This window comes from Salvia splendens, chromosome 7 (genome assembly GCF_004379255.2).
Source record: "Salvia splendens isolate huo1 chromosome 7, SspV2, whole genome shotgun sequence".
Classification (NCBI taxonomy): Eukaryota; Viridiplantae; Streptophyta; class Magnoliopsida; order Lamiales; family Lamiaceae; genus Salvia; species Salvia splendens.
The window spans coordinates 6,004,366-6,022,732 of record NC_056038.1 but is presented as its reverse complement, the minus strand read 5'-3'; the positions used below and the strand labels follow the sequence as shown (position 1 = coordinate 6,022,732).

Sequence of the window (18,367 nt, the reverse complement as noted above, 5' to 3'; positions counted from 1 at the left end):
TTAAGACCATATAATTTTAGAAATCTTGTGGTCTATAATTTGTCATGTGCAATTTCTTTTTTCATTTTTTAATATTAAAAAAATAATAGCAATTATCAAATTTAGAGTTTAGAAACACAATGTCAATATAATGTATGAACTACATCAACACAAAGACATGACAATGTCAATACAATTTCATATTGACATTGTACAAACATTGTATTGACATATTATGTGTTGTGTATTGATATAAAGCTGTTAACGAAATTTATGAATATTTATGAAATTTTTATCAAATTTTGACATCGGAGCATATGCATGTTGGATCTCGTTAGAATACTTATAAAATTATCCTTAATTTGATATATGTTATGCGGAAAAATAATTTAAATCGAGATAGTTATATGCATTTAAAGTTTTGGGATATTTTTCAAAAGTTAGTTATAACTAATTTGTTGTTAATTGACATTAGTATATTTTTTTGTGCATGATATTGATATTCAAGGGCCGAATGATATTGGCCTTTAATTTAAAAATCTAATGCCTATCATTTAATTGTAGTTAATAATTTAGAGGTGAGTTAGCAATATAACACACCCCTTGCACAATATTCGTACTATCTTGCACTTATTTTCACTTTTTAGTTTAAAGTAATATTTTATTCTTTATACTTAGAGTGTCCACAGTGGTGCCCAACAGCCACAAAAACTTGTCAAGCCCAATAGACAGCCACAAATCACATTATTTAATAATTTATTTGTATATTTTAATTGGATTGGAATGAAAATGAGAGAAGGATGTGTATTTATAGAAAAAAATAAGAAAAGAAAAAAATCAACTCACCGTCGGCGCCGCGGCCGCGGTCGGCGGTTTGCAGTGGACCGCCACGACGGTCATCGGATCTCCGCCGGGACCGCCCCTTCCACGCCGCAAATGCGCCCCCCGCCCCCCCTCCCCAGCTGTACACGTCGGCTGCCGCACTGTGGACACTCTTAAGGGGCGGATGGTCCTACACACTAATTATCAATGATTGGTAGATAGTGGGCTCCCCATACATGGACAGATGTGTATATTGTTTGGTTCAACCCAAAAAATAGTTTAGCACAATATGTATTGTTTGGTTGAATGAGTGAAACCCTGAAAACAGTTAAAAGATGACTAAATTAACCCTCATTTGGTTGATAATCACCAATCACAGCTCCCTCCTAAAATAATGGATCTCCAATCCTCAGCACTAGGCTTCTTCATCCTCTTCTCCATCACCCTCCTTTTCCCTCTCCTCAAAAACCCTAGCCACCACTCCACTGCCCCGGCCTACCCCCTCCGCGGCTCCATCCTCACCGTTTGGAGGAACAAGCAGCGACGCGTGCAGTGGATCTCCAACACGATCATCTCCACTCCGACATCAATTAAGCAAACCCAAAAGATCGAAACCAAAACTCAACGGATCGATACGACACCCGTGAATCGAAGATTTCAAACAAACATGGGTTGGATTCCACTATGACCGCCGCTCTGAACTTGTGTCGAACAAAGCTCCACACCGCAAATCGGAGAAGTAGCACAACCGTAATTTGTTGCGTGCATTGAAATTTGTTTTTAAATTAAATTAAATGGAGGTCCAATCTTCATATTATTATCTTGTCTAATAATTCATTCAAAATTTTATTTTGTTCTAAATGTGATTTGTCTCCACTACACCATCAATATCATTGCAGTGGAAGAGCGGAAGAATTAGATGAACCTTGAGTGAAGGTTTAACAAATTCAAAGTTTAATTTGTCACCATCCTTGTGGTGGTAGATGTGGAAGAATGACACGAACCTTTAGTGAAAACTTAAAGAAATATTGGAGGTGGTTAGACTCTAGATATGGATGAGATGAAATCGAATCTTCTTATTATCCTTTATAATAAAAATTTTTAATTTAAATTTGTTTTATCTTCGTAACTCTGAGTAAGGGTGTCGAAACAGGTAGCGGGTATTGGGTACCAGCACACCCGACCCGTTACCCATCGGGTTTCGGGTACCCGCTACCCGACATAAGCGGGAACGGGTTCGGGTACGGGCATTGAGTTTCAGGTTTTCCCGATACCCGCTTATATACCCGTTTAAATATAAATATTGTATTAAATTTTTTAATTAATATCCGTTTAAATCTTTTGTCCATTACCGTAATTTTAATTAATACACGTTTTAGGATTAACTCTGAAGTCTTTTGTCCATTACCCTAAATTGTCTGCTCTTCACACCCGCGCCGCCACCCGCACCCGCCGCCCGCCACCACCCACATCAGCCGCCGACCCTTGCCGCGAAGAAGGTAAGGGCTCAAGTCAATAACTTCTGGATTGTTGCCCCAATTCCTAAGAAACTGCGTTGGAAATTATAAAAACTGAAACAATATTTTGTTCTATGTTTACAAAATATTGCATACTTTTCATGCAACCTATTGGTCAGATTGTGTGACCATATTAAGATATAAAGCCAACGTGATGAATATATTTTAAACGGGTCGGGTAGGGGTACCCGCCTGTCGGGTACGGGATACCCGTACCTGACAAGGCGGGTACCCGTCACTGTGCGGGTTGGGTAACGGGACAAAGATTTTGGCTACAAACGGGTAAGGGTACTCGGTTCTCCGGGTACGGGTACCCGCGGGTACCCGTTTCGACACCCCTAACTCTGAGTTTGCCTCCACCATTCCTTTCGGCGGTAAACGTTGAAGAATTAGATTAACCTTGAGCGAAAGTTAAACAAATAGCGTTGACAGTGAGGAAGTGGAATCTTTCTTATTATTAAAACGGAAAAATACCCGGTAAAAAATGAAATTAATATTATGCATTAAAGTTCATAAATATTGTTGTTATTATATTAACGCTTATATATTAATGTGTGAATTAGTATAAATATCAGTTAACAATATACTTATTATTTTAATTTTAGAGCTATTAATAACATCGCATCATATCTACAACAATCAAATACAAAAAAATAAAATAAAAATAGAATAATCATAATAAAAATGTGATGTGTAGATATGCCCATTCAAATGTATATACCAAACTTCGAATGCTACTATTGAATTTAGTAGATTTCAATAATCTTCTCATTAAAGCAATTATACAACTTTGTCCATAAAAAAACTACAACCACAGCTAAAACAATTATGGCAAACAAAAAATATGCATTTATATACAAAATTAATAACATAGTCATGATTATTGTAAATTTAATTTAGAGCTTCTGAGTTAGGGTATAAATTAATGTGCGTTTTGATTTGACTTTTTAGTTTGTTTAGGCGCAAGGGATTGTTTGAAATTAGTATTTGGGTCCCAAAATTTAAGATGAGAAAGCAACCACCAATTTCTGTAGGAGTACAACTAATAATGCCGGAGGTATTTTTCTTCACAAAACAGATTATAAAAAAAATACCCGTGTCAATTCCCTCCATTTTCATCATCTTCCATCTCTCCCATTTTCTCTCTCCTCTCTCGCACCTACTCTGCTCACTGGCAAGACCTCACAAAGAGCTCATTGCCACCGCCTTCAACCGCTCACTGGTGAGTCCCGCTGAGTAAATTTGTTAGCATCGCAAAAAAATTGATAAAAATTCACTCAACTTTGCCCCAATTTCGTTCTGAACCCTAGACGACTACATTTTCTGATTGACTTCATGAATTTTTTGTTTCTGTTGTGATATTTCCCATTTGACTGTATTTACTGACTGTTTCAGTCTGTCATTAATCTTCCTGACTGGATATAGTTTATCTCTCACTCCAAAACGCCTAGTTGCTTAGTTTCACTTGTAATTTGGGCTTAACTAAGTAAACGCTTGTTTTTGTTCAGGGCGCCGGATTTAAACATTTTCGCTCTTATCGTTCAATCTGGAGAGTAGTTTCAAACTGTACTGAATTTTGTCATGTATATAAAGCAGGTGAAATATCGGCATTTTTATTTGATTGGTTCCTGATTCCTTTCAGAATATGCTTACTCATTTCTTAGTTTCGTACGTATCTTCATTTGCAGGTTGTAATAGAAGGGTTTAAGAGTTACAGGGAACAGATTTCAACTGAAACATTCAGTCCCAAAGTGAACTGTGTTGGTATATACGTTTTTCCTTCTACATACTTATTTTTGTAGTTGTATTATTTCACCCATGGATCTTGTTTGGGGAGTGTTTTACCAGATTAGATAATTTATGTTTTACGCATGTCTGCAGTTGGTGCTAATGGATCTGGTAAATCCAACTTCTTCCACGGTATGCCGATCAGAAATATTTTAAGATGTTATTTTTCTCCTTTTAGGGGTTAATTTTACTGATAAATCTCATTTTATTTACAGCAATTCGCTTTGTGATAAGTGACCTATTCCATAACTTGCGTAATGAAGAAAGACAAGCATTGCTCCATGTGTGTGAAATATTGGGATACATTACTTATTTCTCTGATCCTGCTTATTTACCCCTGAAATTTGAACCAAACACTTTGCTTTGTGATTATCAGGAAGGTGCAGGCCACCAGGTGTTATCAGCATTTGTGGAGATTGTGTTCGACAACTCAGACAATCGTATACCTGTAAATTTGGATGATACTTTTACTTTTCAACTTTCCCACTTTGTATATTCTATAGTACTAGAAATGCTAATTTATGAACATCACGTCACATGCTTTTTACATGTACAGTGGAAGTTGCTTCATCTACTCCTATGCATTGTCAGATGATTTGGCATATCCACTGTTTAAGAATTTTATCCTGTTAAGTTATGCTCTGGCCAATTGTATCATAATTACCAACACTTGTTAGGCATATAACTTTTAATCCTGTGTGATTTTTGCATTACTAAATAGTAAACCAATATGGTGCTGGTGCTTAGCCTTCTTTATTTAAGCTTGATCTGCAGAAACTGTTAAGCCAGAAATGTAGTAAGAGTTGAATGCATATATTTTTCTCCAGTATTGCAGGTCCAGTTAGTGTTTATCATTGTTTACAGTTTACTGACTATTTCCCTCTGTCTTTATATGTTGAAAAGAGAAATAGACAGTGGCAATAAATGGGAATGATTTTTAAGTTAAATAAAAATGTTGAAAATAATTGTCAAGCACACAGTGAATTGATCTTAGCTGCTGGAAAGTAAGGTTGTCTGGTAGATATTCAATACACCATCTGAAAAGCAAGCTATTGTCTCAAATATATAACTTCATTAATGTGAAACCTAACCCTTATGCACCAGAATATGATATATCCAGCCTTTCTGCTACATACAAACTTGGTGGGTTACTCTGATGTTAAAATTATTGACATGTTGGCCCATTTTGTCGACTATTTGATGAACTAAGAATACATTTTCCACTGAGCTAATATTACTTCTTCAGTCGTTAGTTTTGACTAGTGGTAGAATATTTTGAGAATTCTACGAGTAAATAGTTTAAGATCGACTGTGGTTTTTTTTGCACTTGTGATGTATTGAGGCATGGTGGTTGGGTAAATTGTATGCAAAAGTAGCCACAACTTTTTGTAGCTTTATGTAGCTCAATGCTAATGTCAGTGTTATTTTGTGTTTATATTCTGTACAGAAACATATTCTAACTCCAAACCTGATTGTAGTTACTGTCTTACCATGTATCTTTGATAGGTTGATAAAGAGGAAGTCCGGCTGAGGAGAACAATAGGTGTCAAGAAAGACGAATATTTCTTGGATGGAAAACATATCACGTATGTATGAACTTGTGTCATGTAGTTTAATGATTTTCTTTATTTGTCTTTAATTTATCAAGTCTTGATTTTGGTACTTACTACTTGCTAATTACTCAAAGACTTGTTTAAACCCCACTTCTTGGCAATTGACAATTGGTGGTCTTTGAGTTTTCAGGAAGACAGAAGTCATGAATCTGCTGGAGAGTGCCGGATTCTCTCGTTCAAATCCTTATTATGTTGTGCAGCAGGGAAAGGTATGTGGAATGTTTTCTTCGTCTCTCCTTATTGTCCTTCCCACTCATCTTTCTGACATATGTTTCTCTTTAGATTGCATCATTAACATTAATGAAGGATTCTGAGCGATTGGATCTGCTGAAGGAAATTGGAGGGACTAGGGTATATGAAGAGCGACGTCGTGAAAGCTTGAAAATCATGCAGGATACTGGCAAGTGCCCATGAATTATTTTTTCTACCCATTTTACTTTGGAATCTAACATATGTCTGTTACAGGTAACAAGAGGAAGCAAATTATTCAAGTTGTTCAATACCTGGATGACCGACTTCGTGAGCTTGATGAAGAGAAAGAGGAACTGAAAAAGTATCAGCAGCTTGACCGGCAGAGGAAGTCTCTGGAGTACACTATTTATGACAAAGAACTCCATGATGCGAAACAGCAATTGGCGAAGGTATAATACTTATACTTGGAACCTGTTTTCCTATTTGGTCCTTTTTGCTTGATGATTCTTTTGTTGGGAATATTTAATTTGCAAGTTATAATCACTTCTGCGTCAAGTATCACTAAAGTTATTTCATTATGTGATAATATATCTATAATTCTATCATTTCTATGTATAAATAAACTTGTGGCTTTCGTAAAAAATGATTTCTTTTTGTAATATCATGCCATCTAGTGTCTCGCTGTGGCATTTTTTGCATAGTAGTATTTTATAAGCATCTGACTGTACCATTGCCAACTATTTCAGATAGACGAGGATCGGTACAGAGTTTCTGAAAAATCTGCCACTATGTACAATAGTGTTTCAGATGTCCATGAGAAGTGCAAGGAGTTAGACAAGCAGCTTAAAGATCTGAGCAAAGAAGCCCAGATTTTGAGCAGAGAGAAAGAAGCAGTAGAGAAACAAAAGAAAGAAGCTATAAAAAAGCGTGCAAAACTTGAGCTTGATTACAAAGACTATGATGATAAGATTAGAGGAAATATTAGAGCTAAGGTGCTTTGACTAGTGGCTTCTGCATAAATTTTTGACATTTTAGAGGATGTGCGTAATTTCTGAGTGAAAGCCTTTGAACTGTTGTATGGATTTTGTATTCCAGGAGGATGCTGTGATACAACTAGATCTTTTGGATAGAGAAATTTTGGAATCCAATGCTGAGCTGGCTAGAGTCAAGAAGTTACATGATTCGCAGATCAGGGAGGAGGAGCATTTGACTAGAGGGTATTATTTGGTTCCCTGATGGAGCCTGTAGATTCTTGTATCTTCGTTTTCTATGTAGTAAATCTTATGATCGAGCATCATGCAATCAAGTCATATCATGTTCTTCCTATAAATTTCCCTTTGGACTATCAAGGACCTTTTGAATAACCAGAAGGCAACAAGTCAATCTACATGGTCTTAAGCGAGGCATATTTTTTTTATTGAGGGTGGTTAATCCACATAGTTAATGTCAATCACCTTTTCTATATCCTCCACATCACCCTACCTTTTTGACTCTTAGTTCACATACACATAGCCTAGAGGCTCAACCCTTTAATGCGAAGAATAATAATTTTTGGATTTCGGCATGGCAGGATTATGGAGCGTGAAAAGCAGCTTAGCATTCTATATCAGAAACAAGGACGTGCAACACAGTTTGCTAGTAAAGCAGATCGCGACCGGTGGCTACAAAAAGAAATCAAGGACTATGAGCAAGTTTTGTCCTCTAACCTTGTACAGGTATGAGTCCTTGATAACAAATTAGTGATTCAGATTGAACAAGTTACTAACATTTACTGTAGAATTTGTTCGAAGTATATTATTATTTGGCATAAGGACATGATGTCGTACCTTGGGAAAAATGTGATCGTATGCTCCTTAGGTATTGGTTTATTTTGTTTGGGGGTGGTGGTGGTGGTTGCTGTTGAGCAATGTACTCTGCAATTTTTAGTAGACAGTTGACACTGAGTAGCTGCTTTTCTATGTCAAACTATTTATTAGTTACTGAGAGTAGTGTCATCACTGTCATGAAAAAGAAGCATTTCCAGTTATTCTTGCATGTTTTTATTCTTAGCTTCAATGCTGTGATGGTGGGGATATCAGTTTAACTGGTGGATGCATGACTCGTCGCCAAGTGCCTTTTACATCGAACCCTTGGTTTTAGTCCTCAATATAATTTTTTCTCTCATCATTGTATTAGGCAGTTAGATCTGCCTTCCCATTCTCATTACTTTCTTTCTTGCATGTTCAGTGTTGCAACACTTACTGATCCATGTGGATGAAACAACCCTTTTACTTCCATTGAGTGTATATCTTATCCAGACATGGTTCGTGTGAAGTAAATTAAATGAGATTAATTCTTGTGTTTTGCTTTTGTCAGGAGAAAAAGCTTAGAGATGAAATTGAGCAGCTCAACAAAGAGATCAGAGCGCAGGATGACTACATAAAGGGGCGGAAAGATGATGCAGCAAAGTTAGAATCTTTAATTTCTGGATACAGACAAAGCTACAACCAGTATAAAGTGGAGAGAGACAAACTGCATGATGAGCGGAAGTATGAATTTTGTTTTATTCATTTCAGTATTAAGGTTAACTGATGTGGAATCTAAAACCTTTTATTGGTATTTAGGACATTGTGGGGAAGAGAAAGTGAGCAAGCTGCTGAAATTGAAAGGCTCAAGTCGGATGTTCTTAAAGCAGAGAAAAGCCTTGATCATGCAACTGCTGGTGTGAGTGCTTTATGGGTGTTAACAATTCATGCAACTAAATAATATCATTTTATGGTCACTACTGGTTGGATTTCCCATCATTCTCTCTTCACGGTAGCCATATGGTTGGAGATGATGACTCAATAGTTTCTGGCTTTCTAAATGCTTATCTGTGGTGGACTATACTCTTGTTCCTATCAGATTTGGCCAGAAATTGAACTTAAGTTAAGCCTTTAATCTCTTTGTCTAGATCCATTATACTTGTGGGATGGATCGATTGGCTGCTTGATGGGGACTCACAAGTCTATAATGAGAAAATGATATGTATGAAATTGAGATTATCTGAAGAGATAAAAGAAGGCTTTTCTTTTTTCCACAGATTTAGTAAACTATTTTGTTAAGGTTCAATGCACAAACTAATTATGCACACCTTTAAATCTTCCTTAGCTCTGTTGATGCTAACTAATAGTCTGAGATTTTTTTTATGAAGTTGTCTTGTTGTGCTCCTATCTTTGCTTTCACTTAGCTTCAGGCATGATCATGGACATGGTATCTCCTGCAAACTATACACAATGAGGAGCAAACATTGTGTTTTTACTCTTTGCTTCCTATGATTCCTTCTTTTCTAATTTTCTCATTCTGATTTCTAAAATCTGCTATTATATTGTTAATATTACTTGACTCTTGGCTTTCGCAGGATATAAGAAGAGGACTTAATTCTGTGAGGAGAATATGTGACCAACATGGTATTGGTGGAGTATATGGCCCTGTTATTGAGTTGCTAGAGTGTGATGAAAAATATTTCACAGCTGTTGAAGTTACTGCTGGGAACAGGTGACGACAATTCTTACAGTAGTTTACACGTCTCCTGTCAAATTAACCATTCATAGTTCCTCCTTTTGTTTTCCTTTCTTGCTTTGATATGCTCAATTCTGTCAATCATGAATCAACAGTAGAACTTAAGTTACATTGTTATTATGCCAGACATCTAAGTTTTAGTGTCTTCTCTAGTTTTGGTTTTCATACACTCTAGCATTCCTTTTTTTGTACAGCTTATTCCATGTGGTGGTTGAAAATGATGATATATCAACCAAAATAATTGGGCACCTCAATGCACAGAAAGGTGGTCGGGTCACATTTGTACCCCTGAACAGGGTGAAAGCTCCACACGTCACATATCCACAGAGCTCTGATGTGATACCGCTATTAAAGAAATTGAATTTCTTAGAGAAATATCGTGCAGCCTTTGGTCAGGTTTGGCTTTTGAAATGTCTCTGTTACTTGCATGATAATCTATGGTTAGTGGGTCAAATGGAATTTATTGAAAAAAATACAAACTGATACTTGAGTAAAGTTCATTTGGGTCACTGGAATGATGATAAGTTGATTATATATAAAATTGGTACTGCTTGCCATGAATACTCATCATATTTCTTCTTATAGCTTGTTCTTAAGACATCACATACATTGTTACTGAAGGCCTGCCATTTATCTTCCGTAGCCTGTTGCATTTGCTGGTATTTGCTTCTTATATGCTCGCCTATTGATGACAGCACTTATGTGTTGTGTTTCCTTGTTAAACTGATAGGTGTTCGCAAAGACTGTGATTTGCAGAGACTTAGACGTTGCTTCAAGAGTTGCCCGTGCTGATGGTTTGGACTGCATCACATTAGAAGGTTGTAATTGTACACCATCTTGGTTGATTTTGGCTTTTCTGTTTGGATCTTGTGTACATTCTTAACCTCACTCCCTTGCTGCAGGTGATCAAGTAAACAAAAAGGGTGGCATGACTGGTGGGTTTTATGACTATAGGCGTTCCAAACTGAAATTTATGAGCACCATTAGACAGAATATGAAGTCCGTTAAGACAAAGGAGGATGAATTAAATAAAATCAGAGAGGAACTCCAACATATCCTTTGAAGAAAATTTCTCTTCGCTTTCATTAATTGGGTTTATCTAATAGTATGCCTTTATTTTTGTTCTGTATCTGTTTGCTTGAATGATATCCTGTTCATGCTGTAACACATCAAAACTCCTCTTGCTTCTGGTTCACAACTACTTTTGACTTTATATTTGTTTATAAGCCATTCTATGACTCTAGCTTTATCTTAAATGGGTTTCCCATACCTTGTTTGCCTGGTATTTCCTACTACATAAAAGTGATGAAGTGCTGTAATGTAATCCAACTACCGCTTGTTCATGCAATATAACATGTATAATAATTCTCCAGCAGGGTAAAGTCATTCTTGTTTAAGGATTACAGTGTAGTAAATATTCTACTTCAACTTTTGGCCTTTTGTTTTCACTGAGCATGCCTCACTTACCGACCAGAAAATCAATGAGCTAGTGGCCGAGCAGCAAAAAAATGATGCCAAGATGGCTCATGAAAAATCTATACTTGAACAGCTGAAGCAGGATGTAATGAATGCGGAGAAGCAAAAGCATTCCATCTTGAAGTCACTTGAGAAGAAAGTGAGTCAATCTTGGAAAATGATTAGCTCAATGTTAAAATATGAAAATCCTTCAATTGTATATTTACTGTTATAATTTAGTATTATTGTTTTATTGTTTCCATGTTGTCTTTTTCTTTTCAGGAGAAGCTCCTTTCCAGTGTATTAAATCAAATAGAGCAGAATAGAGCTAATATTGCTATGAAGAGAGATGAAATGGGAACTGAACTTGTTGATCACTTGACACCAGAAGAAAAAGAGTCACTCTCTCGCTTGAACCCTGAAATAACTAATCTAAAGGAACAGCTAATTACCTGCAGGAGCAACCGCATGGAGGTTAAATATTAATTTAAGCTTTTCCCTTGATGTTTGCTTTGGATGGTCCCCCTTGATGACATTTGGCATTGTCCATCATTGACAGACTGAAACAAGAAAAGCAGAGCTGGAGATGAATCTATCTACCAATCTCGTTAGGCGGAAGGAAGAGTTGGAGGCTGTAATGCTCTCTTCAGACACTGATGTGTTGCAAGCAGAAGCTGAGTTGAAAAATCAGGAGTTAATGGACGCCAATTCATTAGTTGATCAATTGATCCAGGAGCTAAAGAGTAAAACTTCCTTTTCTTCATTTTCAAACTTCAACTTGAGGTCACATCGTTTTGCCGCATCTTAACACAGCCATATCTTCTGCAGGCGTAACTCAAAGTATAGATGAGAAGAATAGGAAAATGGAAGACATTAAAATTGAAAAGGATAAGCTAAAGGTATATTCAGATGTTACCATTTTATATAATGTGTATAATGTTCTCTCATCCTAGCCCTTCTCTCTATTCATGCCTATTCTTTTTTCTCTTTCCGAGTTTGTATTTTGTAGATGCTAATTGTATTCTTGCATTTGTAGAGATTTGAAGATGAGTACCAAACTACTCTCCAGGATGAAGCGAAAGAACTGGAACAGTTATTGAGTAAGAAGAATATATATGTGGCCAAGCAAGAGGAGTACTCAAAGAAAATCCGGGAATTGGGTCCCCTATCTTCTGATGCTTTTGAAACGTAATCTTCATATCCAAATTCTAACTTTTCACTACAATTACTTATACTACTGCATGATCTTTATAACCTCTTGTTGGCAGATTGCTTTTGAAGTTATGCTTCACATGCAACTTTCATGTAAGATAGTCAAAATATAAAAACTGCTTGGGTCAAAACCTATCAATGATGCTATATCTATAGTAGTTGTTGTTGTCAGAAATATCTTCTGTCATAAAGTCAAAATAACGCCCCCCCCCCCGGGATTCTAAAAAATGTAAAACTATCAAGAGGTCACGTTCTTGTTTCATCACTTGAACACATCATGTAGAACTTCCTTGAACATATTCGGAACTCATAATCTAATCTGAAGTACTTGTACACTATCCAGACACTTCTCAGCTGGTTATAATCTGTTATGAACTGATTTAACTATTGATGATTTTTCTTAATGAAATGTGGAGAGCTTGGCAAAACCAAATAATTTAGGTTAGGCTACTCTTTTTGTTTTGGTGAGAGCTTGAGACAATGATATTTGTACTTTAACTGAACTTCCCATTAAATATCTTTAGCATTTGTTGCGACAAGTTCTATGTTAATTCATCAGTTATTAGCCAAATATAATTCCTTTCTGCAATAACTAAGAGTTTCTGTAAAAATAAGCACTCGCCAATTCCCTTTGTACATCACTAATAGTCTATACAAAGTTCACTATATGTTCAACGAACACTAAGATGACTGAATCCTGATCCAGTATCGGTGGAACAATATCTGTGACAGTGCAAGCCCTCATATCTGTGACAGTCATATGACAATGGATGGACCTTATGGACCATATTCTGTTTATCCGTTTGCCTGGTGCTAATATGTTGATTCCTGTTATCTGCTAGAATTCTTTTTTATCCTTGATCTTTGGTGCTACAGGTGCTTCTGTTCAACTGAATTTAGGCCTACATCATTGGACTTCTTTCTAATGATAATTTCATGTGATGCCCAATCTAGGTACAAACGAAAGAGTGTTAAGGAGTTATATAAATTGCTTCATAAGTGTAATGAGCAACTGAAACAATTCAGCCATGTTAACAAAAAGGCGCTTGATCAGTATGTCAATTTCACAGAGCAAAGAGAAGAGCTCCAGAAAAGACAAGCTGAGTTGGATGCTGGTGATGAGGTAAAGTCATTCATATTATGATGACATTGTCCATTGAAGTCTTTATAGCATGTGGATGGATTTCTTGACTTTTTACTTATCTTTGATAGAAAATCAAAGAGCTCATAACTGTTTTGGATATGAGGAAGGATGAGTCAATTGAGCGTACGTTTAAAGGTGTAGCCAAACACTTTCGAGAAGTATTTTCAGAACTCGTACAAGGAGGTCATGGATTTTTGGTTATGATGAAGAAAAAGGTTTGTAATTTCATCATCACAGATAACATTTGTTAATAGTATTGACTTGTCAAGTTATGTTCCCTATATATCTTAAAATTATAAAAGGCCACGGTACATATTGTGCTATGTTAAGATTTTAAAATGAATTTAACAGCCGAAGGTAATATGCAAAGCTAAACAATAATTTGACCGCATAAAGTTTTATTTATCATATAAACCGTGACAGCTATTATTGGTTAGCTTTTCATTTTTTACATTGGTGGAAGTTGTAAATGTTCTGTATCTATTTAACTTTAATAAATCATTTGCATCTTTCCATGACTAACACAATAAGGGTTAGATCCCAAAGTGCTAGGTCAATTGAGTTCAAGTGCAAAAATAAGTGCTGACCAAATTGGTTTTATCCAGTTGTACAATGTGCTCACTTCACTAATTTAGCCTTAAAAAATCGGTGAAATGTGACGGACTGTTCTTAAATGGAGGCACATAAAATATGTGTTTTACTCATCTTTCTTTTACTAGAATGCTATTTTTTCCCAAGAGCTCTTCTGTGTGAATTGTTAAATTGTTCCTATTAAAATAATGGTTTGCAGGATATGGAGGATGCTGATAATGATTTAGATGATGACGAACCTCGCTCAGTGGAAACTGAGGGCAGGGTTGAGAAATACATTGGTGTCAAAGTGAAGGTTTGTTATTAATTTCTTGTCATGTGCTATTTTTAAAAAACTTTTTTACTATTACTATCATTATTATCTGCTACATGAACATGAACCGTGGTCCTCTGACTGGGGGAACTTCAAAACTTAAAAACCAAAGAATCAATTTGCTTTTCCGTCTAAAAAAAGATTTAATTTGCTTTTAGGATGGGTGCATTTTAAAGCCATTATTCTGGTTCTTATTTTGCATCCACATTGTTTATTTTACTTTCCCTTCTTGTGGTAGGTTTCTTTTACTGGACAAGGGGAGACTCAGTCGATGAAACAGTTATCCGGGGGTCAAAAAACAGTGGTGGCTCTGGCACTAATCTTTGCCATTCAGCGTTGTGATCCTGCACCATTTTACCTTTTTGATGAGATAGATGCAGCACTTGATCCCCAGTATCGAACTGCAGTCGGGAGTATCCTTGTTTATATTCTGGCTCTATTCTCGTACCTCATTTGCAAATGCTTTTAGCGTTTTATCTGCTCGCATTATAGTTTTACAAAGTTAGATAAATGATGCAAAACCCTGTTCCCTATTCCCACTTCCCTTGTGCTACAACTGGTGGATCCTTAACTTGTTTGTCGCAGACATGGTCCGTCGTCTTGCAGACATGGCCAGCACTCAGTTTATTACAACAACTTTTCGTCAAGAACTGGTGAAAGTTGCTGACAAGATATATGGTGTGACGCACAAAAACAGAGTCAGCCGAGTCAATGTAATCACCAAAGAAGATGCTCTGGATTTTATCGACCACGATCAGTCCCACAACGAGGTTAGCTTTTCTTTATACTGTGAAAATCATGTACATGGGAGAAATAGAGAAGTGATTGATTATTGCGTTCCAATAATTGCAGTGATATGGGAAAACTTTTATGAGAAGCAGCGTAGAATAGCGAGGAAGAAGGGTTGTAAATTGACAACATGTGCTAGGTAGATGCCGATGTATTTATTTTATGTGATGAAACTGTAGCCATTTCTTATACAGATTATTCTCGTCAAATGTGGGAGTATTTTATATTTACTGTGGATTTTTATATTGTCTTTTTTCGAAAAGTTCGATTTGAATTTCTCTCTTTCGGATTGATCTGTTTAGTTCGATTTCTGTCGTTCTATTTTCAAAACTTCATGGTATGTTGTGTTATGAAGGTCGTGATTGGTTTTACTCATATTTGAAGATTAGGTATTTATCACTCCATATAGTACTACTGTACTAGGAAAATAAAGAAATATTGAATACGATATCGATATACCATGAGATTTATATTTGTGCCTGTTGTTCACCACGAGATTTGGCTTAAATGAAAATCATAACGTATTTTGACCATTGCATTCATGCACCTCAAGTCAGTCACATATTTTTTCAATCATTGCCTTACTATATGATTAAATTTGCAATTTTAAAGGAAAACAATACCATCAAACATTAAAAAAAATCACTAAGAAAAAAGGATATGATCAAAATGTTATTTATTTAGACAAATGATAAAAACATATGAAATCATGGTTTTTAATCATAATATCTTTCACCTTGCAATCTGAAACTCATTACCAAATCTTTTTTTATTATATTAAAATTATACCAGATTATCAATCACGTCATTACAAATTGTTTGGTTTTTATTTATCTTAAATTCGCATTTTTTACGAAAAAAAACGTCACAATACTCTTATACTAACAAATTTCATATCAATACTAGGGGTGAGCAAAAAAACCGGAAACCGAATATCTGAACCGAACCAAACCGAAATTTTAAAATTCGGTTCGGTTATTTCGGTTTTTGGGTTCGGTTCGGTTTTGAAAATACAAAATTTTCGATTTTTCGGTTCGGGCGAACGAAAAAAACCGAATAACCGAATTTATTTAATTATTTATTTTATTATATATATGTTACTATTATTTATTTTATTGTGTAATATTGATTGCATATTTGTATTTGTTGGTTGATGCCTTTGATGGATTAGGGATATTATCATTTTTATCATGTTATGTTTTGTAGGTTGAAAATTTCTAAGTTTCTGTACTGTTTTCTTTCTCTCCAGATTTTCGGTTTTTTAATTCGGTTTTCGGTTTAAGGTTTTTCGATTTTTTGGTTTTTTATATAATTTCGGTTTTTCGGTTTAGTTCGGGTTTTTAAGTTCGGTTTTCAGTTTTTCGGTTTTCGGTTTCGGTTCGGTTTTAGTTTTAGGCGAAATTCGGTTTTTTGAGTTCGGTTCGGTTAGGGTAAAAAACTGAACCGAAACCCGAATGCACACCCCTAATCAATACCCATAATTAGGGATGTCAATTTAGCCCGTAACCCGTGGGCTGACCCGAATAGCCCGCCAAATTTATAAGGTTAGGGCTGAAAATTTTCAGCCCGATAAAATTACAGCCCGATTAGCCCGCACCCGATTAACTCGCAACCCGTTAGGGCCAGACCCGAAAACCCGATGGGCTGGCCCGGAAACCCGATAAAATTTATATTGTTCTATTTGTTTGACTCTAATTCGACACTTCATTGATTATTTTATAATACAGATTACTGAAAAAATTACTTTTCATTTTATATATTAAATATATAAATTATATATTAAGTTTTTATTAATATAATAATAGATAAATGAATTAGAAAGTTCAAATTCACTAAAAAAATATATTTAAATTTCTAAACATGCTTTAAAATTTCTTGATGTTTATGTTTTATGTTGCATAAATCTCAAATATTAGTATTTGATCATGTTAATATTTGAGTTTACGCATATATCTCAAATTTATCATAATTAAATATTTTACATTTTATAAATATAACTAATTTTCACCATTATTTATTGGATTGATCGCATGTTAATTTTATCGGTAGCAACCCGATTAACCCGATGGGCTAGCCCGAAACCCGAGCTTTTAGGGTTAGGGCTGAACTTTTATAACCCGAAAAAATAACAACCCGATTAGCCCGCACCCGATTGACCCGCAACCCGAATAGGGTTGGCCCGAAACCCGGTGGGCTGGCCCGATTGACATCCCTACCCATAATATGTTAGGGACGACAACATTTAGGCCACCCGCAACGCGTTACGCGGGTGGCTCGAAGCCCGTTCCTCCGTGACGAGACGCGCGCGGGATGCGTTGCAGCGTCATGTCGCGTCCCCAGCCCGCCGAGACACCTGTCTCTCCGAGACGGCCTGCGAGACGTCTCGCCGCGCGCTCGACGTGGCGCGCTTCGGCGCCATGCGTGACGCCCACTCGCCGCCCCGCGAGTGGGTTTCGTCACGCTGACGCAATAAATCATTTTTTAAAAAAAATCAAATTTAATAAAAAAATTTAAAATTCAAAAAACGGTAATATTACCGTTTTTCGATCGTTTTCCTATTTTTTTTATTTTTTTTTATTTTTTACTCTATAAATACTCCTATTTCATCCTCATTTCACACACAAACTCACATCTATTCTTCTCAAATCATCTCTCTTTCAACTCCAATTTTCATCTCAAATGAACTCTTTTATTCTTCCCCCAAAGTTAATTGATCTAATGGATCCATATGAGCAAATGCGTCGAATAATGGAAGAATCACTTGAAGAAGATCAACGTCGGGAGGCGGAGGAAGTCGCGCTTCCCCAAAGACGCTCCCGGACTTACATCCATCGTAGCCGGGAGGAAGCCGCCGCAAGGTTAGTCCGCGACTACTTCAACGATAACCCGATTTGGGGAGATAGCTACTTCCGTCGACGTTTCCGCATGCGGAAACTGCTATTTTTCCACATCGCAAATACATTGGCAGCCTGGGAAGAGTTCTTCCAAGAAAGGTTCGACCCCGTCGGCCGTCCCAGCCAGGCGACGCTGCAGAAATGTACTGCAAAAATCCGTCAACTTGCGACTGGACAAACAGCGGATGTGTTCGACGAATACCTCTACATTGGAGAAAGCACTAGGAGAATGTGCTTGATCCAATTCTGCAAAGGCGTCCGGACAGCCTTCACCGACGAATTTCTCCGGAGGCCAAGTACGACAGATTGTCAGTTTCTGCTCCACCTTCACGAAGAAGTGCACGGATTCCCCGGGATGCTTGGCAGCGTCGATTGCATGTACTGGCAATGGAAGAATTGTCATGTGGCGTGGAGGGGGTCGTACACTAGCGGCCACAAAGGCACCCACCCACCATTATACTCGAGGCCGTTGCCGACTACCGGCTATGGATCTGGCATGCGTACTTCGGGGTCCCCGG

General features: G+C 36.8%; 1 protein-coding gene across 1 annotated transcript; it reads left to right on the top strand.

Annotated features, from left to right (window-relative positions):
* The first annotated feature begins 3,400 nt into the window (after positions 1-3,400).
* LOC121741550 (structural maintenance of chromosomes protein 3-like) lies at positions 3,401-15,246 on the top strand. The gene is made up of 30 exons (XM_042134378.1): positions 3,401-3,540; positions 3,827-3,914; positions 4,007-4,082; positions 4,200-4,238; positions 4,322-4,389; positions 4,483-4,554; positions 5,613-5,692; positions 5,850-5,928; positions 6,002-6,119; positions 6,185-6,360; positions 6,658-6,903; positions 7,007-7,128; positions 7,482-7,626; positions 8,267-8,439; positions 8,515-8,614; positions 9,291-9,427; positions 9,646-9,847; positions 10,182-10,269; positions 10,354-10,503; positions 10,915-11,066; positions 11,189-11,380; positions 11,466-11,649; positions 11,735-11,805; positions 11,943-12,094; positions 13,073-13,241; positions 13,331-13,477; positions 14,053-14,148; positions 14,405-14,579; positions 14,752-14,936; positions 15,019-15,246. The coding sequence occupies exons 2-30, from the start codon at positions 3,900-3,902 to the stop codon at positions 15,019-15,021; spliced, it is 3,612 nt and encodes a 1,203-aa protein (XP_041990312.1). The 5' UTR covers positions 3,401-3,540; positions 3,827-3,899; the 3' UTR covers positions 15,022-15,246.
* Positions 15,247-18,367: the final 3,121 nt, after the last annotated feature.